We start from the raw sequence: 25,573 nt of genomic DNA, 5'->3' as shown, positions 1-25,573 counted from the left end.
TCCTTCCCGTCAAAGTTCTGGAGTTGTCCAGGAAGTGAGGTGAGAGGAATTTGGTAATTCTCTCCCCTTCCTGCATTCAGTTCATCAAAGGCCCTTCTGGACAGAAGGGTAGCTTGAGTTCCCGTGTCCACCAACGCTGAAATTGTACCCTGCCCCTGTACTTGTACCGGGGCATAATATCTTCCCTCCTTCTCCTCAAGGGGGCACAGATAATGCACATTTTTGGACAACTGGTGGGCTAGCTTTCTGGTTTTGGACATTGCAAGAGAAGAAATTTGGGCAGACTTCTGTGGAGAGCCTTGGGAATCTGAAAGAAAAAGTTGGCAACTGGAGATCAGAGCCATTGTGGGTTCCCCTGGCTCCGGTTCCGGGCCGCCCCCCCCTTTTTGGAGGCAGTCACCAGGATGGGTTTGAACCAGGGGATTTTCTTGCTGTTGGTTCTGGGATGAGATGGTGGGCGGCGGTAGCTCAGTCTCCACATCTCCCCAGTCTGGATTTGCATCCCTAGGGACCCATTTTTCTTTGGGAGGAGTTCCCCCCTCTCTGAAGGAGAAGATCCTTTTCCCAGGATCCTCTGAGGATCCCTCTCCCTCAAATTGGAAGATCTGTACCTCCTCCTCAAACTGAGTCTGTTTGGGTCTTTTGTTTCTCCTACCCCCCCTCTGCTCCTTAGGAGGCAGACTTTCAGGGGCAAGAGATTTTGTTTCCGGTTCCTGGGTTTCCAGGGGCTGTTTACAAGTGCGGAAGGAAGCTTCCTCCAAGGCTTTACACCCCCCTTCCCCTTGTGCCTCCTCCCTGGGAACCGGTGAGTTATCGGGGTGCTGCCCCCGTCATTGTTCTGGGGCACCAGGTCTAGAGTTGGGTGCGTTCTGCGCCGGCATGCCGTTCTGAGGGTTCTGCTGCGCCCTCAGTATGTGACCCAGATCCCGCGCCATGTTTTGAACCTGGCGCTCTAACTGGGAAACCCGCTCAGGCTGATACTGGGCCCTGTTTTCTCCCCTGGGCTGATCCCGGGAAGGGTAGCTGTCCCTTCTCTGGTAGTACCCCGGGTTGGGAAGATTTGGGTACCCCTCCACCCTTGGCCTCCCCTCTCCCGGATTAGGTTGTCTGGGCTCAGGGAATTGGGGAAAGAAGGATGGATGATTTTGGGGTTGGAAGTTGGGTGGATACCTGGGGAAAAAGTTCTGCCCAGGGTTTGGAGAATTTCTGCCCTCCTGTGGGAAGTTAGGAGGGAGGTTCCCTGGGTTAGGTGCTTGGCTGGATCCCCCCCCTTGGGCTGGAGGAGTCCACACATAACCCAGGATGGGTCGATTTCCCTTGTAACGGGGACTTACATAATCAGGAGAGCGAGGGACCCCATTTGTGGGGCTGCCTCCCTGGCTCCCTGTCTGTGACTGGCCCGAGGACCTTCTGGGCCTAGCATTATTAGGTGCAGGTAGGTTTTTAGGCCCCCCCATCTCCAACTCTAAAACGGGGGTGACCTTTACCTCTGCCACCTTTGCAGCAGCAGGGGTGCTGTTGGCTTTGGGGTTTTTCTGGGCATTATTTTTGCTATCTACCGGTTTCTGCACCTCATAGATCCGGGTAGCCTGTTCAATGACCCAGTCTAAAGATCTTTTCTCGTGAAAATCCCTCACGAGCTGGGTCATTATGTATTTGGGCAAGGCATGAAGAAATGTATTGATGAATTCTCTACTGTCTGTGCGCACCCTTCTGGTGGTCTGCGCAAAAGCACGTTTCAGTTCTTGCACAAATTCTTGTGGGGCCTGATCCTCCCCACATTGCAAATTGTAGGCTGCCTTGCGAGCCTCTTGAGGATTTCTATGAATGGAAAAATGTTTCAAGATGGCCGCCTTATAGGTGGACCATCTTAAATGATTTTGGTCCTCCAGCCCCGCAAAGAAACTGGAGTATTCCGGGGAGAAGGTCCACTTTACATATTGAATACAGCTTTGGCTGTCCTTCAAATGGAAAGTCTCCATCATTTGCTCAAACAACTCTAAGTGCTCCCAAACAGAATACTTAGCGTTCTTATGGTAAGGCGTGATGACGCTCCTGATCGCCTTAATCTGCTTTAAGGGGTCCTTAAGCAAGGCCCTTTTTGCCTTACTGGCCCTTTTGGTTCGGGTAACCCTGGTCCATTCATCCTCTGACTCAGAGGCACTGCTCCCAGAGGTTCCCGTCAGATCTTCCAGGTTTTCCCGGATTCTGCGAGCCTGGGAATGGCTGGCAGAATGTGGGGACCTGGTCTCCTGTTTCCTGTGGTGCTCAGAGGAGTCCTCAGATCCCTCCTTGCTGCCAGGATTTGCTGGGTACCCCCCCACTGACCTAACTGGGCAGAGGTTTTCAGGATGCCCTTAAGGGGCCTACTCTCCTGGGGTTCCCCACTGAACTGTACTGTACTTGGGTGCCCATACCCGGATGCCCACCCCTCCATTCCTGAGTGGTACTGGCCTATGAGCCCCATACTTTTAGCTGGATAGTAATCTGCCATCCCTGTGGCCCTGTGCTCATGTGCGCCAGGGGACATGGGGGTGGCAGAGTCCAGGGACTGAGAGAAATAAAGGCCTCTGGTACTAGGGCTCCTGGGGTTATGCTCAGGAGTTTCTCTTTCCCAGCGAACCTCATCTCTATCCGCCCCTGCTCCCTGTTGCAATGCAAGAGCCTGCGCCTTCAGTTCCTCAGTTAAGGCCTTACTAGACTCTATCAGTCTCTCCTGCATCGCTACCTGTTGTCGGAGCCTATCATTGTGTTGACAGAGGGCCTCATTTTCCCTCTGTGCTTCCTGGTTGGTCCTGGAGAACTGGGCCAGTCTTTGCTGCAGGAGGTTTACCTCCTGAGTCCCATCCCTACTGGCCTGCTCCTTTCTTGCCCGAGCCTCTTCCACCCTTCTGGTGTGCTCTACCAAGTTCTGGTTTTCTTTTTGGAGGTCACCCAGCCCCTGGAGGGCCAGGTGATTTTCTTCAATTTCATTTTTTAAGTGGCAGACTACCTGGCCTAAAGTGTCTCTTTCCTGACTGAGAGCCTGCATCTGTGCTGCCAGGTCGTCCCTCTGTCGTTGAAAGGCACCAGCTTTTTGGCGCTCCTCATCAAACTCTGCCTGGGTATCCAGGTCTTTCAGAATCAGTTTATTGCTCTCCTCTTTCTCTCTATCTAGCTGGCTTTGCAGGGTGACTACCTGCTCCGCGCATGCCCTGTTGAAATTGATCTGTTGCTCCAACTTTTTCTGGTTCTGCAGTAAGGAGTCCAAACTGTCTTGGTGCTCCTTCTGCAGGGCCAGAAATCTGGTATCCTGGTCTGTCTTTTCCTGTTGTAGGATGCCCATATCCTCTTTTATTTTAATGATATATTGCCTACTATCATTTTCTGACTCCTGGCTCCTCTGCAGCCTCTGCTCAGAAGAGGCCAGTTCAGATTGGGCCTTCTCTACTGCCATCTGTTGCCTATTTGCCAGATCTCGGCTTTCAGTGCATTTATCCTGCATGTCTCCCATATATAGGTACAGGTATGCTGCTATCCTGGCAATCTTATTGTGTTCATCTTTGGCTTTAGGAGCCATATATAGTTCACTCAGGGCCACATGTAATGGACCATGATCTCTCCATAGGTCTGACCCTGTTTCAGTGACCTGTCGCGTGATGGCCTGCAACCAGGCATCCTGGCCCTGTTCAGTCCATTCACCTCTCACAAATAGTTTATGTAAGAGGTGCTCTCTGGCTATTTTCATGTCTACTAAGGTCGTCATTCTAGAGATTGGTCTTTGTCCTGACTTACAGAAGTTTGTATTTTATTTTTGCAAAACAGACCTTTTTCTTAGAGCGTTCCTTTGAGGAGTGCTTTACAGCGTAACACAGCGTGGTGATCCGACCGGATATGTGTATCTGGTCAGCTGGCACGCTGTATTAATCTGCACAAATGGTAGATCTAACCCAAACGTCTGGCACGAGCCCCCAATTTGTAAGAGGATTCAATTCAGCACTACAGCCAAGTCAACGCCTAGTCTAGAATACTGAATGAAAACCCTTATTGATATATCTTTATGTCCAGTTCATGCGTTCTGGATGACTACCCCTATATAACACCCCTCTCTTGGAATCCTCCTGACCCCACTGAGCCAAGAAGTAGTTCTGTTTTGCCAGTTAAAAGGTTTATTTGAGAAGTAAAGCAATATATATCTATCACACTTTATAATAAATTAATAATTGAATATCACACTTAATCTGAGATGATAAAGATTAACAACGGAGAATCTGGCACTAGTACACTTCTTGATAATCACTAAGGAGTTGACATGAAATGGATAAGATAGCAACAATACTTTTATGGTTTCAAATGGATGCAATGTGGAATGAAATGCAGTAAAGAAAATAACTTGATAGGATTTCAGCAAAAGACAATGTAATCACTTTCTTGGACAATTCACCCCCCCCTTTTATGCAATGCAAGGAAATGGAAGGAAGGCACACAGTTCTCAGAAATGCAATTAAATGTGATTCAGTTCACCCCAGCAACTTAGACTACAGAAGTTGAAAACACAGGCCCAAATGCTTTTAAATGTGCTGGCAATGTAGAAAAAAATATGCTAAAATGCTTTTAATTCCCTCTAGAGGTTCAGGGTGAGTGAAATCAAGTTAATATTAGTCCAGGCTCACACTAGCAATGATTCAGGGATAATTAGCAGGTTAAACGAATTTCTGGCAAATGGAAGGCAAGCAGCAGCAGATTTTTACACGTGAAGAAATTTGCAAATCGCGGTAAAATGTCAAATCGCGGCTAAATTTGTGAATGCGCCGAGCGCGATTACAGAGGAACTACAAGGACTATCACTATCTTTGGGGTCCTAGGAAAGCCTAGGATGTCAGCTTCCAGATGAAAGTTACTGCAAGTCTCTAGCACAAACGGTCACGGAGATATGCGCGATTAAATAAAGGTCGTTTTTCAGATTTGAAATTTTAAAGTTAAAAAAAACAAGTGCAGCTTGCAACTAGAAAATGACAAGTGACAGCTTTACAAATGACAGGTGACAGTTAGGAGACAGTTCTACTTAGATTAAAATAGGATTGAATTATATTATTTTAACTAAGAGATTGGTTCTGCACAGTTTTGCTAGGTACTCACACTATATTCTTGAATTAGAATGGACCTCGCCACGGATCTGGTCAGGTTTTAAACTGGACTCTGGTCTCTGCACTTCACAGTGATCTGGGTCTGCTCTCTCTCTGGATTCTGAAGATTGAGGGATCTTTCTGCACAGCTTTCTCTAGAGATTGATGGAGGTAAAGTATGGATTTTCCAGCAGAGCGTCCCGCAGCAAATGGATTTGAAGGTCCCTATCTGTCCTGTCTGTCTGCTTTTATGTGTTTTTTTTAATGGGTGTGTGTGAGCAGCATCACTAGCCAGCCCCTCTCCACTTATCATTGGCCAAGCTTTAATTTCTCCCCTGATTGGGGGAGCTAAGTTGTGTCAGAGTGATGTCATTTTACAGCCTGCAGAAAGTACACTCCTCCTGTCAACTTGCACACAAATCTAGATTTGAACCAAATACATATTTGCAGAGGTACATATTGTTTTATAATCATATGCACCCATCATGCATTAAAGGAGGTATACCCTGTCCAAATCTGCTCTTCCTGAGAGCTTGCATTCAGAAATGACAATATTTTGCACTTTTTAACTGGTTTGCGATACCGGACATTACCCCAAATTTACACACATGTGCGCAAGGAGTATGGACATTAGTTGATGAAGTGTCAGATTTTTCACATGCACACATTTTGAGTAATATCCTCTTTTCCGCTAAAACCCCCCTGAACATACCACCGGTTCTAAAAACCTCTTAAAATGTGGGCAGAAAAATCACAAGAATTATGGTATCATTTAAATAATTTTCACAAGTTATTCATCTTTTTAGAGTTATGTTCTGGCCCCAAAGGGGTGTGGTTTTCCTCCAGCACAAGGTTGAATTTCTGGTTTTTCCAGTTCTGCCAAGCCAGCTTGCTCTCGCAGGCAGTGCCCCTCCCCTTTGCTTCAGGAGGAAGCTACTTTTACGACATCTGCAATAAACCATCTGCCTGGGTCAGGACAGGGCTTTGTTCAGAGCTCCTGTATTCTGTGGGGGCTCCCCTTAATTCAATTATCAGAGAGATGGCATATCCTTAGTGTGGCCAGCAAAAGGCAGATAGGCCTGGGAACACAGCTGTGACTCAAGTTTCACTCCTGATGGGGGTAGTTGCCAGGCAGAATTCAGTTCCTTAAGCCAGGTTTCAGATAAAATGTCACTTTTTGTTCCCCAGTTTAAGTCAATACAATTTTTTACATATGCAGCTAAAATGCTGATTCTAAGTTCAAAACTATGACATTTAAACAATTGCAACCTATGTGACACTCAGAAGTAGGTCACTCATTTCTCTTAAACATTGAGATTTTTAATGTCTTTCAGTCCAAATTTACTTAAACTGCTGAAATCCACAGCTCAGCCAGTCTTATTATAAACCTTCACGTCACTTCAGAATATGACTTTAGATTGTATCCACCTCTCAGTAAGTCTTTTTTGGCCTGTTTTGGGTTCATTTATTAAGTTTTACAAAAAGTAAAATCTGGTGTTGTTTTAAAACGCCGGCTTTCTGATAGTGGTGAGTACTGGTACTGCACCCCTTTTTGGGATTTAAGAAAATGAATTCCCAACAGTTATGGGTTTGCTTTTGGCAATCAGCATTGCCATTCCCAATGGTTTCAGACTACTGTGTGGGTAGTCCAATGGTGGTTTTAGGCAGCGTCCTTCTGTGCCCATAACATCGGCAAAAATGAGTGGCAGCCTATTCTTCATGCATTTCCCTGTGCATTTTCTGGGAAGCTCTGGCCATCATGATGTTTTCCATGTCAGTACTGCACAGTTTTGAGGTAGGGCTCGGATGCATGGGTAAATACATCCCACAGATAGGAATAAAAGACAAGCTGCAGGAGCACTCTCCGAAGTTCATCTGCTTAATTTTTACCAGTTTTACACCATGACGACAAATGCGAACGAGAAATGGATTTCCCTATTTTCGGGAAAACACGCAATTATTATTGTGGATATGATGAGTAAATTAGGGAAGTAGGAGTAGGCGTTATGATAGTTATATTAGGGATGCTAAGAGAAAGCTAAGGGTGGATCTTTGATTTGTCAAGCGAACAAGGGCATCTAATGAGTTTTATTATGCTACCGTTAGAACTATTAAAAACCGATACAGATCAGTCATAAGGCTCAGAAGAAGCTCTGATAAAAAAGTTGGTTCAAACCATATGCTCAAAAAATTCTAGGAGCATCTGGTAAATTTTAGGTGAAAAATGGTGTACTGGGTATAGTCAAGTAATTAATCCAATTGGCACGTCGGAATGGACAGAGTTTCTTTTGACCCGTAATGCACCTGAGAATGAGGCGTCATCTCTCCGATTAGGTTGCACTCCTCCTTCCACATGCATTGATGTGTCATATGAGTTGGTACTAGGTACGATTAAACAGTTGAAAGCTTCACGGGCTCTGGGACCTAATGGGCTGTAGTCATCAAGAGCCAACCGGAGTTCTGGGCTAAGTTATTAACTATTATGTTTAAGAAAGTCCTCTTGGAGGGAAAGATCCTAACCACTATAGGTTGTTATCTATGTTGGATGTCTCTGGTAAACTCTTTTCATCCCCATTACTCGCTGAGTTGCAATCATGGGTGGACACAGCACGCATTCTTTGTATGTTTCAAAGTGGTTTTAGGAGCGGGTACTCCAATGTACACAATCTTACCATCATGGATATATTGTGGACCAGGTCAGGAAGATCGGCAATCCCTCACTATAGGCATTGTATGTCGACTTTAAAGCCTCTTTCAATTCCATACCTAGGGGTAAACTATGGTCTAAATTAAAGGCAATGGGTTGCCCAGAGGGTCTGCTGTATTACCTTAGATTGTTGCACCATAACACGTCTGTAACACTAAAATTGGATCAGGCGGGCCACATAACGGACCAGGTAATGCAGAACAGAGTGGTGAAACAAGGTTGTGTCACCGCCCCTCTGGTCTACAACCTATATGTTTATGATATTCCAGAGGTGATTACATCAGCCAAAAATTGCCCCCCCAAAATTGGCCAGGCATCCTGCCCAGTCCTTGCATCTTACGGATGACCCAGTCATTTTTGATTATACATTTAGTGGTATACGCAGATCAGCATCTGCCCTTTGGGAGTATGCACAGAATAATGGTTTAACAATTAATTTGGGAAAGACCAATATTATGAGGTTTACCTGTAAGAATACGACCCGCCTGCGACTCACTATTGGTGAAGCAGAAATTCGGTATACTCCCACCTATAAATATCTCGGCATCGAATTCGGCTTGAAGGACCACGATACCACTTGCAAACAGGCGTGTCAAGTAAGAGCTGCTCAGATTACTGCACTGAATCATAAATTCACAAATAATCAAGGTGGTTACACCGGGTGGGGCACCCGCCAATTGTATATTCAAGTCCTTACTCCAATGATCTCTTACGGTCTGGAAGCATTGTTACAGATCGATTTGAAATGGCTGCAGATCATTAAAGGTACATTCTGGCGGAAGATCCTGGGCCTACCAGTCTGTGTTCCGATGGCTCTCATAAGACTGGAGTTAGGCCTAATCTCCCTGAAATCAATTGTTTTAAAAAAGAGAGCTGACCTATACTTAAAGATGTGTCATTGCCCAAAGAATGCTCTACTGACAGCTATTTGACAGGAAACAACAAAATATCACCCCACATGTTTATTGAAGGAGAGCATGGATACATTTTTCACTGAATTATTTTGACACCTAGAGGGGGGAACAACCTGGAGGGAACGTAATACTCCCTTGCAAAGTGAGTTGAACTCTGGGACTGGTTAGAGAATTATGGCCATTTGGGTACACTAAAAAAAAATCAATTTGTGTCTCAAAGGATGTATACATTTAAGAAGCCACAGGGCTATTTAAATCTCTGCCCGTCCAAGAGACTCAGGTGCTTCATAATCCTACTGAGAGTAGCCCAACTTCCCACCCTGACTGTGACAGGGATAGTCGACAAGATCCCTAAGGAAGAGCGATATTGTCGACTATGTAAAAGCAGGATTCCCCAGAGTCAGCCAAACATCTTTTGATGGCATGCCCATCATTGGTCCATATCTTTGAGCGTCTACTTGGGAAATATGCTCATAATTTGGAAACAATTGGGGACTTTTTTCTGGCTCTACTTTAGTAATACCACAAGTATTTGATTGTTTACTGCACTGTATAATGTTTGGTTGAACACTGAAATGTTGCTGGGAATCTCAATATAGACAAATTGATGTGTGTTAACTAAATGAGCTAAATAAGGCTGCTTTGATATCAGGTCTGAAAAGACAAAGGGAAATATTTGTTTCTGGAGTGCAATGTCAGGGGTAGTATCCTATTAAATTGTCATCTGAATGCATGGGATCAAGACTCGCTTATGGTTTCCTATGATATGATTATAGATAATTGAGGAATAGTTGACCTCTGATATTAGTGGTTCTGTTTGCCATTATCATCTGCTGTTTGTATTTTTTCTCCCATTTTCATATCTTATTTGTATTAGTATTAGATTGGATTTAATGTTCTCTTTTAAAGTTTTGAGTTATGTTTAATAATGGATTTACAGTAAAATTCTTCTCATTAAATTTTATGTAATTATTTGATATGTGTAATGTTTATTGTTTAAACTAAATCACATGTATTCTAATAAATATATCTGAGATCTCAGTCATTTGCTCACTAAACAAGACACCAACGTTCTTAACTACCAGAAACAGAGGCAAGGAGAGGCTGAGTAGTGATGGAATTTAGATTTCTTGAAGCTTTTGACTATTCTTGGTGGCTAACAAAATTAGTTCTGCTTTGCAGTTGTTGGTTCTTCATCCAGTCTACCATCTACTTCAAGCAGAGTTGTTAAGATGTAACTAAAACATGAATAAAGACCGCATTCATCTGAAAGGGATTGTATTTGGATGAAAAAAAAACCTTTAAGAGATGTAGTAGAGGAATCAGATACACTTAAAAGAGTACTGTAGAGAAGGCTGAGGCCTCAGGGACAATGTACGGGACTGAGAAAATACATGTTTTCAATTCCTTCATGCTTTTTGTTCTGAATTCCAAAAAATAACTGTGCCAATTGAGAGTCTTATGTGTTGGTATTTCTGTATAAGTTCTTGAGTAATAGTCTGTGGCTCACTGTGTCAAACCCTGTGTGTACTTCCAACATAACCAGCATACACCCATTCCCTTTGTCAACTAAAGCAAGAGTATCATCCTAGAAAACGAATAGAGCTGCCTGTACCCCATGCCATACTGCATATGTCTTGGGAGGATAGCTCAGGTTCCATAACTGTAACAGATCAATTGCAGCCAACCAAACCTGCTCCTGGACAGATCACAACATCATTTCATTGACAATCCCCTGCCCTAACAAGTGCACCAAATTCAACATCTCATTACCCCCAACCATCGCTCATAGCATGCAAAACTTCACTTGTGATAAGTTGCTCCCCTTTCTCAACCAACCACATCCCCCTCACCTTGACACAGACGCCCTGGCCACACACTACAACTCCTTGCTCACGAATGCTGTCAACTCCCTAGCCCCTCTCAAAACCTGCAAAGCAAAAGATTCTAGGAACAACAATTCCTGGTTTACCGAAGACCTTCACTCAATCTAAGAAAAAAAACAGGCAGCTGAAACTGTATGGCAAAAAGATCCCACGCCTGAGAATGATTCACCTTCTCTAACATTTTACAAACATCCACTCCACTAAAGCTGTTACCTATAACAATAGGATTGCCTCTGCACCCTCAAGCATTAGAATCCCTGGTTACGCCCCCATCTATCACTGTGCAACAATGTTCAAAATGGCCTCATTGACATATAATCCAATCGACAGACTAAAATCATTGGTAAGCCCCATGGCACACAAGTCGCTTGCCTTCTCATCTTACCCTCTGTTCTGTGTTCAGCCCATCCCGTTCAAACCCATCTCCTCTGGGGACTTTACAGACATAGTAAAAGTATGTAAGCTTTCTATCTGCAAAGGCACCATATGCCGTGCATCTCTAGTAAAATAATTCACCAAACCCCTGCTTCCCTTCATTTCCTCCATTATCAACTCCTTTGATTTTAGCGGCTTCACTGAAAGAGTCTTTGGGTTCCCCTTCCTTACAAAAGTGTCTGTGGACTCTGCCACACCTGCCACATGCAGACCTATAACCACTGTCCTTTTCCCTATTGAAAATCATTGACAAGGTGGCTTTTCGCCAAATCCAAAGTTTTCTAGAATCCCACCACATCCTCAGATCCCAGAATTCTGGATTCGGTCCAAGACACAGCACCAAGACTGCTCTCCCAGTCCTAAAAATTCAACTGGACTACTTCAGCAATGCAGGCAAAATCTCCCTTCTCTTGCTCCTTGACCTCTTGTCCGCCTTTGATCTCTTCAATCATCAGACTCCGTGCCACCACCTCACCACCTCTGCTCACTTTTCTGTCGCAGCTGCCAATGAATCTCCTTTCTCACAGACAGAACCTCTAGAGTCTTCATGGGTGGTGCTTCTGCAACTGGTACACCTACCTCAAGCGGCATCCCACAAGATTCTTGTGTCTCCCTAACCTTCCATAATACATATACCAAACCTCTTTTTCACTACCTGGACTCTATTGACATCTCTTACACAAACTATGCAGATGATAACCAAATGCTGATAACTCTCTCTTGGGCAACCATGCCCAGGACAGCCTCAAAGTCAACACCATTTATCAAAGAATACAAATCTGGATTGCCGCCCACTCGCTATGCTTGAATGATGACAAAACTGAGCTCCTCCTGGTGGGTAATCCCACCCGCCTTGCCAAACTGGACCCTGCATACAACTTCTTTGACAGCCACACCATCCCGGTTGCTCCTTCCATCAAAACTCTGGGGGTCTACCTGGATGCCGGCCCTCCTGTCTATGACACCAAGCTCATCCATGCAAGAAAACCATTTCTCTCTGTGGACAACCACATCGTAGCTGCCCATGCCCTTATTTGCTCAAAACTAGACTATTTTAACACCCTCCCTTGTGAAACCTCAGAAAAGAACTTGAACAAATTCCACAGTATACAAAACAATGCCATCCAAACTGCAGTAGACCGAACGAAACATGACCACATCTCTGATACCAGAAGAGCCGCACACTGGCTCCCCATCAGGAAAAGGATTACATTCAAAGTCCTGTCCATCTCACATCGCTGCCTATCGAATTATGCTCCCTCTTACCTTGCCCACAACCTATACAGATAATCACTGTCCAGGCTGCTATGCTCTTCAAACAGTCTCACGATTTTCCCAGAAAAAAGCATGGGGAGCCAGGTTTCCCATTTGTGCAGCCACCCTCTGGAACAATCTACACCTCTACATGCGAGCCAACCCAGCCCACCTCGCGTTCAGAAAGAAACTCAAGTCTTACCTGGTTTGCTAAATGTCATGCAGCCTGCCCTATATACTTGCATGTACCTTGCTTAATATACCTGCCTGTACTTTACCTTACTTGATGCTCCTGTAACTTGCACTTAGAGGCCTGGGCGCTTTGCACGCTACCATACATTTTAAATAATTAAATAAATTACAATCATTGTTTTATGTGAAAGGTGAAGAAGGGGAGTATCCACTGGATTGTGTGTAGGTGGAAGAAGAATCTCTATACGGTTACATGTAATACTGTCCCTGCAAAAATGTCGCCTGTCCAAAAAGTCTCTGAAAAATGGCAGTTTTTTGCATGGATATTTTTACATTGAACATCAGTGGACACCCCCAAAAACCCCAACATCTTTTTTTTCAAGGGGAGCAGGGGGCACCCCTGCAGCCCCTGCTCCCCTTTACCCCATATATATGGTCACCATATATAATGTTGCCACAACCTTTTCCCCCGTGACATTATGTATGGCAACCATATGTATGGGAATAATATTTCCTGATACCCTCTTAACTAGTACGTAGACTTGCTTGTCGAGTGTTAATTAGTTGTCCATAAATATTCAGAGATTTTTTACCACTTTGGATGGTTCCGGTCGGTTTTGCATTTCAGTAGGCCAAGGAATGTGGTGCTGGTTCAACGGGTCATTCGGCACAATCAGAATTTCTGTTTTGTCCGGGTTGAGTTCAAGGCTGTTGGTACTCATCCAGTGGTTTATTTCTCCAAGGAAGTTGGTATGGTTTAGGTTTTGTTCTTCACTAGCATTGATTTCATAGATCATTTGTGTGTCATAATTGTAGCAGGTGAGGCTGTGTCAATTGATGAGGTTGATGAGAGGTGTTATGAGTAGCAGTGGTGAGAGGTTGTTTTGTAGAGTGTTCAGTTAAAGGGGATTAGCAGGTTGTTTCCGTTCTTTCGGCAATGAAGGAATTTAGCCAAAGTAATGCTGTGTTGCCAATTCCTATATCTTCGAGTATTTTGATGAGTGTTTCGGGGTGGACTTTCTTGAAAGCTGCTGATAGATTACGTAGTATCATTACCAATTTGACGCTGGAGTCTGAGTTGGTTTTCAGGTCATCCCATATCGAATCAAATGCAGATTTTGTTCCTCGCATGGGTCTGAAGTCGAATTGTACCTGGTCTAGTATCCGATTGTTTTCTACACGTTGCAGGAAATGTTCATACATGTAGCTTTATAGGAGTTTCGCCTGGTATGGAATGTTTGAGATTGATCGGTTATTGGTTAGGTCTTCAGTGTTTCCCGATGGGTCTTTAAGGAGATGCTTGATGTATGCTGATTTGAAGGCTTGTGGCACAGTTCCTGTTACTAGTGATTGGTCGAAGAGATTGAGGAAATATTCTGCAGGTGTTTTCTGGTTGAGGATAGTCTTCTGTATGTCTGGTGGGAAGAGGTCTTTTACTTTTGCTCACTAGGCAGTAGGATTTTTCTGTCAAAATTGATGGGTAATTGTTTAGTCTTGTAGATGGTTCCAGCAAAGGCGGGTTAGGGGGGTTGTTGGTGCTTTTAGGCTTGCTCTTAATGACCTGCTGGATGTTTCTGTTTTTGAAGTGGTTTGCAGGTGATTGCATAGTGTTCATGATGACGTGGGTGTTTGTTGCATGCTCTTTGGTTTCTTATCTCATGGATGATGTTAAACGACTCTTTCTGGGTGTTGTTTTAGTTTGTGATTCATGTGTTGTAATATGTCTTTTTTGCTTTGAGTATTTTCACTTTTTGTAGTTGTATCTGTATTTGGTATGTGATTTTCTTTTTCTGTTGATCATAGTTTTTCCACTATTCTTATTCACTTTTTCTGTTAGTTTTCTTCATTGCTCTGAGGTGCAGTGTGAACCATCTCACCATTGTTTTCTTGGGTAAGGGGTTGAATGGTTGTTCAGGTGCATTGTCAGCTAATGTTATGGGGGTTAATTAGTATTTGCATTGGTGGGTGGATCAGGAAGTGTATTATCAGGTGGTCGCTCCAGAGGATTGGCATTTGGGGTGTGGTTGTGACCACATTTTTGTTACAGAATATTACATTTAGTGTGTGGCCTGTTGTGTGTGTCGCTCCCTTCACCAGTTGTGGCAGATGCATTGTTGCTAGCTGATTTGTTAGTGTTTTGGGTGAATCAATGTTTTCTTTTTCGAAATAGATGTTGAAATCTCCCAGTATGGTTGGGTGATCATATTGTATGGCATTGTCGTGATGGTATCCACAAGTGTGTCCATGAAAGTAAGATTGCATGTTCGTAGTTGTAGATAAGAAGGAATGATTCTTGCTTTGTTGATCTAAGGTTAAGTGCAAGAGGAGTGATTTGCAGTTTGGGATGTTTATTGGTGGGGCTGTTGTCATCTTTACCTGGTTGTTCTGTTCAACAGCGAGACCTCCTCCTCTTTTTTCTTCTCAGTTGGCTTGTTTCAATTTGAAATTGTTGGGGAGGGAATTTTGTGCTATTAACTTGAAGTTGTGAGTTAGCCAGGTTTCGGTGAGGAATAGAATGTCTCTCCCTCCGTCGCTTAGTAGTTGGTATATTTTTATTATATGTTTTGACATTAATCTGGCATTGACTAGATTGCATTGTATCTGTTTGCTTTCAGGGTTTTGCTTGTCTTTTGATGGCAGTGTTGGTAATTTCAGGTGAAATTGATAATTTTTTCCATCAGATTGTTTCTTCGTCGAGTAGGTCAAGAAGGTTGTGTTTTGGATTGATGTTTTCTTCTGGGTCTTATGTCTGCTTGCCTTGATCATTCTTTGTGTTGCGCCAATTTTTTGTGATGAATGGAGTTGTTTCGCTCAGTTGTGCGTCTGTGGGATTCACATCTGTCTGTTGTATTTTCTGGCCAGCCTTCTTATGTTCTTACGGTTCCTATGGTTGTTTGGTTGTGGGAGTGAGTGGTAGGTTGATAGGTAGCGCTATGTTTGATTTATGGTTGAAATCATTTGGGAGAGTTTCTATACCAAATCCGCGAACCTCCCAGTGGTTTGGAGCGAATCCCCATTCTGCCCTGGTGGAATTGACTATGTTTTTTATGATTTATAAAAAAAACATTCATGCCAGGTAACCAGATGACCTCTTGGCACTATAACAGATGAACAAGGATTAATGGTCAAGCTCACAGTGATGGAGGTGGGTAGAATAACAGTGATCATTTGTGTTCCTTCTTTTTTTCCCTGAAAGTCAGGCTTTTGTTTCAGCGTTCTTAGAATGAAAGTATATTACAAAGCTTTCTAACAGCAGGTCTGAGAAACTGTGTTTGATGTACAATGGGCATTTTTTTCAATAGGCAAGCTCTCTAAATGTTTCTATACTACATGAGCAGTTCAATAAAGATGACTCAATTCACGTTTAGTGATACATGACATCTTTGTTCCACAACCTAAGACTTTCTCCATTGGTGCATGGGGGTACGTGTTGGAGTTGAGAAAATAGGTATTTAGCATTCCCAGTATACACGATTAACATAATCCATGAGATGATCAATGTGACATCACCTGTACCTTACGTAGAAATTGTGGCATGGGAAGAGCATGGCATTGCAGCTTTCGATGATTAAAGCTGCTCTTTGACGTTTGCAAAGAAGTGGCGGACCTAAGGTAAATGTACACGCATCACAGCTGTTCGGTTCTATACTGTACTGGTCACCTGATTGAGCACCAAGTCTACAGCTTCATCCCATCCATACGATCAGTCTTTCTTTCGTATAGTACGTAGTAATTAAGGCGGGAACATATATAGCAGAGTGTATGTCCAGTGTAACAATCATTGTGGCATTTCTCCATTTTTCATTTGGCAAAATGTCATTGAAGCAAAGTGGACTGTGCAATGCTAGTGCAAAGGGCACTTTCTAGCACTTTCAATTATGAGTAAACTTAAGATTGCTCTCCATTCAAAAGCAATATCACAAGACAAGGCTATTATCAATAAAGCATGACAATGCGTTGTTATTTAATGATGTTATGCTTGTACTCTTTTGCACATTTCTTTCTTTGCAAAACTTGAGTTTATTTAGGACTTATATATTTTTGATGTTCAGATAAAACTGCTTAACATTTTTGGAAAACAATTCCAGCAAAGCAATGCAGGAGCTAAAAGAAATGTAGAACATGCGGGGATTTAATATTTTGGCTAATAATATTCCTGTTCCTTTATAGCCAAATCCAGTGATCATGTTTTTTTTGTTTTGTTTATGTATTTCAGATCTTCTGCTTACTGGCTAAACCGCATGCAGTCCTTTCTATACTGTAGTGAAAATGGGCTACTTGGAAGCTTCTCTGAAGAGACTCATTCATGCACCTGCCCAAATGACCAGGTCATTTGCCAGGGATTCCTACCTTGCGAGATAGGCGACGGGGCAGCCTGCTTGACCTGCGCACTGGATAATCGCACTCGCTGTGGAAACTGCAACACTGGATACATGCTGAGCCAAGGAATTTGCAAGCCTGAGGTGGCAGACTCTACTGAGCACTATATTGGGTTTGAGACCGACATGCAAGACCTCGAGATGAAGTATCTGCTACAGAAAACAGATAGGCGCATAGAGGTGCATGCAATCTTCATCAGCAATGACATGCGCCTCAACAGCTGGTTTGACCCATCATGGCGCAAACGCATGCTCCTTACCCTGAAGAGCAACAAGTACAAGTCCAACATGGTGCACATGATGTTGGGTCTCTCCCTTCAGATTTGTTTAACAAAAAACAGCACCTTGGAGCCTGTTTTGGCAGTGTACGTCAACCCTTTTGGTGGCAGCCACACTGAGAGCTGGTTTATGCCTGTGAATGAGAACAGTTTCCCAGACTGGGAGCGGACTAGGCTGGACCTACCCATGCAGTGCTATAACTGGACGCTGACTCTAGGCAACAAATGGAAGTCCTTTTTTGAAACAGTCCACATCTACCTGAGGAGTCGCATAAAATCCAACGGCCCAAACGGCAATGAAAGTATCTATTATGAGCCACTGGAATTCATTGACCCCTCACGCAATCTTGGATACATGAAAATCAACAGCATTCAGGTGTTTGGCTATAGCATGCACTTTGACCCAGAAGCAATTCGAGATTTGATCTTGCAGCTAGATTACCCCTACACTCAGGGATCGCAGGACTCGGCACTCTTACAGTTGCTAGAGATACGTGACCGTGTAAATAAACTCTCCCCACCTGGTTCACGTCGCCTAGACCTTTTCTCATGCCTGCTCCGTCATAGACTCAAGCTATCGACCAGCGAAGTGGTGAGGATCCTCTCTGCTCTCCAGGCCTTTAATGCCAAATTGCCAAACACAGTGGAATACGAAACAACCAAATTGTGTAGTTAACCATAAGAGCCAAGCACAAGACTAAACTTTGAAAGACTTTTTACAGTGCTTTTGTGGAACAGTTTATGTTGGAAAAGTGCATTACAATTCTTCTTTTTTTTTCTCAAGTATCTGTCTTATATCACACAATAACAATTGATGGCAAATGAAACCCATGAACATGCTGACGATGAATATACAGTATTACACCTACAGCTTTTGGTTTATGAATGAAATAAATACTGACACCAACCTAAAGACATTCTACTTTTTACAACAAATTTGATTTGTAATTTTATATGTTCCGTGGCGGTGCATTTGTGCACTAAGTCCTGTAGAGGGAACATAAAGGATACCAATAAAGTTTTGTAGCTGAAGAGTTATTAAAAAGAAATGCTGCGAGACTCTCTTTTTTCATGACACAGTGTATCTGTTGGCATACTTTTGGGGGATTTTCTTAACTTCTAACAGTAACTTAGAGCAATATTGTTGCATCAGGTCAGATTTCTTACTTCACTACTGTGATAACTTCATTAATCGTAGAGCATTGACACTCAATAACATGTTCTGTTTTAATGAAGGTACTACCATTAAAACAACCACACTGGTGTTACTGGCCTTGTTAAATAATACCATGTTCCTTTGCACAACTAATATGAAAACAAAAGACAGGAACCATTTTATCTTCATGCAATGATTGTACAACCAATGCAGTCATGTTGGATTCTTGTGGCCCACAACAAGGAAATTGTTCGTGACATATGGCATCATTTTAATGACAAGACGACATCGACCTCCACTAAGAACTGTGTAGTTCAATGATGAAAAGGTATTAAAGGTCATTTTTTCATAAGTGTCCTATCCCAGGTGGTAAGATTTATAATTCACTGGCTTTGCATTACAAAATGAATGACATCATCTTGCAAGACTTTACGTACTCGGGCAAGCAATCCAAGCACAGATTGCATTATCCAAATGACAAATAATCAGGTCCTAATTACCCTTCTTAATGTCGTCTGGCTGCCAACAAAATGAAGATAGGTTTTAAAATGACCGGAAAACGAGGGTTCCAGAGCCTAGGATCCAGCACTGAAAAGGGCGGGTTGCATTTCTTCTACTGTCTATAATTGGGAACTTCCACGAGCTACTGGTTTTCGAATCACAAAGAACATCAGTAACATCTATATCTAAGTTTAGCAATTATAGAGAAGGACGCTCATGTTATTTTCCTTTCGAAGATATGGCTTGACATTTTTTGTTTGTTTTGAATGATTTTTATGTTTCAATAGTAAAGGTGAGAAAACACAACACTCCTTTTAGAGACCAATCATTGTACAATATGATGTTTTGATGAACTATTTGGAGCTCATTTTGATTATTAACGTGAATGAAAGGCATAAAAGCAAAGACCTTTATGCCTTTCATTCACGCCAAGCCACATTTTCATCAATTTATATGGTAGAGATTGTGGGCGGAATGCAACTTACATTTCCACCGCCTCTCTTCCTCTCTGGCATACAAATGCTCCAGAATTTGCACCAGCATGCATTTTCATGCCAGCACCAGAGCTGGCTTTTTGCTGCTGCATGAAGCCAGCAGACTCCATATGGAACCATGGTAAGCACTTCCTGCCATGCACCCATGGAAGGCAGCGTTTATAATTGTAATTGAATGCTGCCTGACATGTGAGCATGGTCAGAAGTGTTTACTCATTTGCACAGCGGAGTACAAATATACACCTTTTGCCCTCTACATTTGCACTCCACTCCACCGTGCAAATGACTACAATTTAGCGGTGGGAACCTGGCTATGTGTATGTGGACACCGAACGGTCCCCTACTGCCAAATACCGTGGTGAGCAAAACAAACTCCTTCGTATTTTAACATAACCATTCACTTCTTTCTCAAATGGGGTGTTTCATCACAGCCTTGAACCTCTTTGATCGTTGTGTATTATTTTGTTGTAGCTCATAGAGCATAAGAGATAGCTAATTAGTAAATTCATAAAAAAAGGGTCTTCTAAGATTCTTTACAAATCGGACACAAATCATATATAACAAAATGACCAACAGTTCCTCAAGCCTCCCCTTGTTGCATGATCCCATTGCCAGGCAGGTCTTGCTAATGTAAAGGACAATATTCAATGTATATTTACCGTTCATAATAGCGTTACTACATAGCAATGGCGACAACAAGGGAAAAAGAAGATGGCATCCAAACCATTAGAACACCTTTACAAATATTGCACAGATATTGAAAAATGGACTTGGCCGCTGACCAACAGTTTATAAAAAGATTTGATTGAGTCTTTGAGTTAATCATGTTGCAAGCTAAACCGGGCCTGTAATCTGCAGTGTCTGTAGGCACATTAAAAGGTAAGGCGATGAAGGCGGGCAGCAGTAACTCGTCAACATGTGGATTCTGGAAAGAGGGGATATTAATTAGGAACCAGAAATGGAAGAGGCAGAAGAGAAAAGTACAATACATGGGCTATTACATTAAAATGTATTGCATATACAAAGATATTGCATGCAGGTAGTCAAACAGACAATACAAAATACAACCTTAAATAAAGATGTGTTAACATTGTAGTAAAACAACCAAGCAATTATAAAGGCCATTTGACTAAACCAGGGGGAAAGCATAAGTTGTTTCTTTGCCTGAAGTCCCCAGAAACGTCCAATACATCACATATCTGATAATAAAACCCAGGAAGGCTTCATCCACATCGTCCGCAAGTTGGTATAGAAGGGACACGAAAGCACAAAAAAAAATGATTAAGGCGAGCATTAAATAGACAATAAGGGAGAATGAGTTTCGACCATAAATTAGTACACTAGTACATTAGTGATTGGTGTGACACTGTCAGTGCTGTGATTGGTCAAACTCGGAACATTATTATCAGGCAAATCTCAGAGTTTAACCCTCTTTCCATTCTTTACAAACCTCTCTGTGTGCTGCCTGTGTTTTGCCCACTTCTAAGGTCAAACTATCGAGCCAGTTCACGCATTTCGACTGTCGGCCTTCTCCAGCCATAGCACTGCTGTTTAGCATAGCCTGTCTGGTCTTCTGCTTTGCCTCCTCTTGGTGCCGATTATTGTAGGGTAGGCCCTTACAATGATCGATAAATATCACTCCAAAGGGGGTTAATAATAAGTGCACAGTTTGCAAGAAAAACAATGTTTTATTACATAAAAATACAATTGAGAGCATCAGTCAGTTCTGTAGAAAAGAAAACAGAAACAAGGCTCCACACTCATTTCAAGTTGCATCTTTTATAGCAGAAAACCAGAAATTATTATAAGCAAAACATGTCAGATACAACATAACCTTATGTTTCCCATTCACTAACACCAATGCAAAAATCTAAACATCCCCTATAGTTCATTACCCCTTTATTACCCCATATGTACCACATATTACATATGCATACTACATGTGCATATTACATATGCATACATACAATCCCTTACAAGATGACCTAGTTGTGCAGTCAGCTGTAAACACTGCAATGTGATTGGTCCACTATATTGAGCTAAATTGTTGCAATAATGTTCTCTCCTTATTGGTCAAGACAACTTTGGCTAACCTGTGATGTGCATACCTCCGAGAGGACCCAATCAGGGAGTGTTGTGAACAACTAGGTCAACCCCATCTGGAAATACAATGGCTTTCTCTGTAGACCATACAATTTGGCACTCCCAAATGGGTTCTTTAGGCATCCCCTATTGTGACTCCCATCTTATAACATGTTACTTCCCTAGTGTGCCTCTTAGCTTATCTCTCTTGGGAACTAGGTGTTTTATAAAAAAAACACAACCAAGGCACTGCTGCTGGGGATGAATTTCTCATTTTATTTGCTCTATTTGCTTAGTTACCTGTAGATCAAATGGACCAGCCACTTCTCAAAGGGGGGAGTATTATTCAAACCCTAGCTTGACACCTTGGCATTGCCAAACACCAGGCTCTGTTCTCATGTGAGCCTCGTCCTTCATGGGCGCAACACTAATGTAACATCAGAAACCAAAATGTAATTATCTGCACCTGGCAAAATTAACTGCTATCTGCACTCCATCCCTAACCATTGCTGTCTAATCATTCGCTGGGGGGGAAGGATGCATAAAAATCTAATTCAATGGACAGAGCAAACTTAACTGGTAACAGGGCTCTTGCTACCGTGGCACAGATCCCTAACGTTACTACAATACACCCCTTACGCGATCTCACTGATGGACACTTCAGCTACGTGTTCACCTGCTACCAAATGCTTTCCTAGATCTAAACTAGGAGAGCATTTTCTATGATCTCCTTAATACAACCAAAGCACATCATCAATCACTTCTACTAGCTACAAACCTACTAAATACACCCTGGTTCTAACTTCTAAATATAACAAATAACATTATTACATTGTTGCTCCTTTTTTCATCGCGTAAGGCTCTGCAATCCTTTCTAAATTGTCTCAACCCTAACTACAAATAACAAGTGTGCAGAGCTGCCAAACCAGACAGCAAAATACTGACACTAAATGATCAGCTCTTCTAGCTAATACAATTTACTGAGCCTGAACCTCTTTCCGCAGTTGGGGCATTGCACTTGCATCCTAACACTATACCAAATCCTTTCTTTTGTTTGATGGTCTCCTGCTCCATATATATTTGCTCCACAATTCCCCCAAACCTGTCAACATTAGTTCCCTACAGATTCCTCAGCATCTTAGTACTGTGGTACTTAACCCTATAAATCCCTCAGCATGGATGGCCTACTACCTGGTAACAGAGGTGTAGGTAGAGTAGGGCCTGAGCAGGCAAAGCCCACCCAGAATCTGCACATATCCACTCAGCAGCGCAGTGTAGGCATTTAGAGATGTTAAAGTCACTGTGGTGGGCCCAACTACTTTGCGTTCAGGCCCCAATTGTTAGGAAACCCTGGCTACGCCTCTGCATGGTAACAGAACCATGCACCATGTTAATTTCTTCCCTGGGATGAAATAAATACCCTGCCTCAGAGTTTGTTGCATAACTGTTATCCTGGTGATATTCATCAGTCATTTTTACTATCAACCGATTAAAGCACAAGTTATGAGTAAGCTGCTTGCCACTACATCCTACTCCTTTTCTTCTTCACCTGCCAACGTTGCCAACCTATTGGCTTTGATCGAAATATACCATCCCTCTCTTTACTTTGCTGATGCCACCCAACTGCTCCTTCACTGGTCAATGACTGAGAACAAATTGGAAAGGACACTCATTCATCAGCACCCGCTGTAGAGTTACTTTGTCAGCCATTTTTGATTGCCTTTTACTTTTTGTTTGTGAAAGCTTTTTTCCAAACAAACATTCACATCAATTCAAAAAGATGGGTTTGTGAAGCTGCTGCCTATAGCGGATGGAAGCTGTGTCTCACCCATTGTTATAGTCGCTCACTTCACTCCAGCCTATCACTTAGGGCACGCATAAATGACCACATGGTACAGCCCACCGCCAGATGAAATGTTGTTTCATTCTTCATATAAAGGAAGAAGCATGATTTCTTATTTGCAAAACAGCTTCTTGGAAGGCCAGTACGTAACAACATTTTCGAGGATTTGCGGCACCTGCAAAGAGGCATACATGTATTATGCCTCTCTCAACGTCTTTTTTTTGACACTGCAGGAAGAGATTTTTCATTTTTTTGCAGGTGGTGCAGGGCCACAGAATGGGATGTACATTCCCACCATGCATTCAGCCTTTGTCTGCAAAACTGGCTGGTTTTATTCCAGCATGACCTTTTTAATGCTGGTGTAAGACCAATGGATTGCTCAGCAGGCCAAACTATTCCTATGTACTTTCTTGCACATGGTAAAAAGAAAGGAAATTCCAGATTAATCAATTTAAATGCTGTGTGCCATGCCTAAATTACAAGTAAGCATGTACTCCTTGTAATGCTTGCAATGCATGTAATGCAACATGTAAGCTGTTTTTCGAAATGTATGTGCACACGATAGTACAAAACAGTACAAAGACTACTTCACTTATTTTCAAACTTATTTGCTTGCACTACATCTAAACAAGCTGGAACATTCCTTGTAAGGGACCCCAGGTGTATGACATTAACACGTGAAGCTGCTGAGATAGACCAGTGAGAGACACATTTAATTATAACGTTATTAACGTACCTTTGTTTATTGTGTCATCAATGGCCCAATTGACAGTTGGTTCATGATATGACCATAATTGAACATATCAAGAGTGACTATTATGCCATTGTGATTGAGCTCCTCTTTGGTGGCATATGGAAGGAATTCCCAGGTCACTGCAAGGTACTCTATGGGCACCATGACTTCCAATAGTGACAGATCAATTAGATGTCAGTCCCTTGCTCCTGACTCCGTTCTTGCTGAGGGGACAAGACTTGCATTTTCGGAATGTTATACTTGCTTAGGGTACTCTGTTGCAGTATAAGTTAATCTAGGCACGTTTTGGGACTTGATTAATACAATTAGAACATTGTATATTGCCCAATTTAAGATTGCTAGGGCCTCAGATTGGCGAGAATGGATAACTAGTTCCCAAACGCCTGACGTCTAGCTAGGGATCCCTTGCTTAATTCCTTTAATTTCGAGACTATGGACCTGGTAGTGATCATATTCTCATGTGAGGCATGCATGTTTGCCACCTGTTATACAGCTATTGAAGAGCAGGTGTGTCAAGTATTGGGTGCTCTGATAGATGCCACTGACTGTAATGATTCGGTTAGGTTCTTGAGGTTGGTTGTCTAGGTGTGAAGGGTTGCAATGTGGCGAGGGAGTAACAGCCCCAGTTTTCTTAGTTTGATTTATAATAAAATGATGTGGGTAGTTCAGCTTCAGAAAGGGTGGCAAGCTAAACAGACCCCCACTTTTAGCAAACTCCAAGCAACAGCATCATATAGCCCTGTGCCCTGCTGCAACAGTGTCCTGATCTGCAGTGCCTGATCTATAGTGGCACAGAACAAATGAGGAGGTCACAGGTGCCCTCTTGACAGCATCAGGGACAGCCATGTCTTCAGCACAAGAATGGTATTTAAGATATGTGCCTCTGTTCCCATACCACATAACTATGAGAGTTACCATCCTGGTGGCACTTGTACATTCAAATAAATATAAGCCATCCCTGAGTTTAGTTTATGATGGTTAGTATTTCTCAAGAATATTAAAGCCAAATCTCTGAGCCCTAAGGACTGATTTGGTCACTTTTGCAACATTTGTCACTGAAAGACAACATATCCGTTTAAATCCATTGTGGTGGTGTATCGTCTTTTTACCCCTGTTTCATTACGTAGAGTGCTACATCTTTCTATTTTGTGGCATATTCTGCATTCACGCCACAGAGGTGGGTTTATATAGTGTTTTTTATATGTATTTATAAATTGGTTAGTTTATTCAAGTATATATATTTATAGAACTTTCAATAATCATGTGTTTTATTTTGTACTGTTGTACTGTGATGTTTAGGTTGCTACTGGATCACTTTGACGCTCCTTCTTGGAGTATCGCCTTCCCTTCACACACATTACCGCAAAAGGCTATGGAGGTATATTTCTTAGCTGTGACTGTTTTACTTTTATGGTTGGGATTGTTATCATTGGAAGAAATGTGGGGGCAGTGTAGGCGGTTTAGCCACTGCTTATTCTTATGCTGCAGCAGAGCAGAAGTCATTTTGTTACACCAGGGTTGTAGCAGAAACAATCTTAGTAGTCAGGAGATACAAATATCTTCTAATGCGTAGGTGTAGTGTTTTTCAGGAAT

General features: G+C 42.6%; 1 protein-coding gene across 2 annotated transcripts in view; it reads left to right on the top strand.

Moving 5' to 3' along the window:
- BRINP3 (BMP/retinoic acid inducible neural specific 3) overlaps window positions 1-18,199 on the top strand; it is a 1,196,593-nt gene extending 1,178,394 nt beyond the window's left edge. The window contains exon 8 of one of the 2 annotated variants that reach the window (XM_069641339.1): window positions 16,710-18,199. In XM_069641339.1, coding sequence (XP_069497440.1) covers window positions 16,710-17,826 — 1,117 coding nt within the window. In that variant the 3' untranslated portion in view covers window positions 17,827-18,199. The remainder of the gene's footprint in view (window positions 1-16,709) is intronic. The other variant, XM_069641340.1, reaches the window with a different exon arrangement.
- The last annotated feature ends 7,374 nt before the right edge of the window (window positions 18,200-25,573 follow it).

The sequence above is a fragment of the Ambystoma mexicanum genome, chromosome 1q, assembly GCF_040938575.1.
Source record: "Ambystoma mexicanum isolate Mex_15411 chromosome 1q, UKY_AmexF1_1, whole genome shotgun sequence".
NCBI classification, from domain to species: Eukaryota; Metazoa; Chordata; class Amphibia; order Caudata; family Ambystomatidae; genus Ambystoma; species Ambystoma mexicanum.
This window is presented reverse-complemented; position numbering and strand designations above follow the sequence as displayed.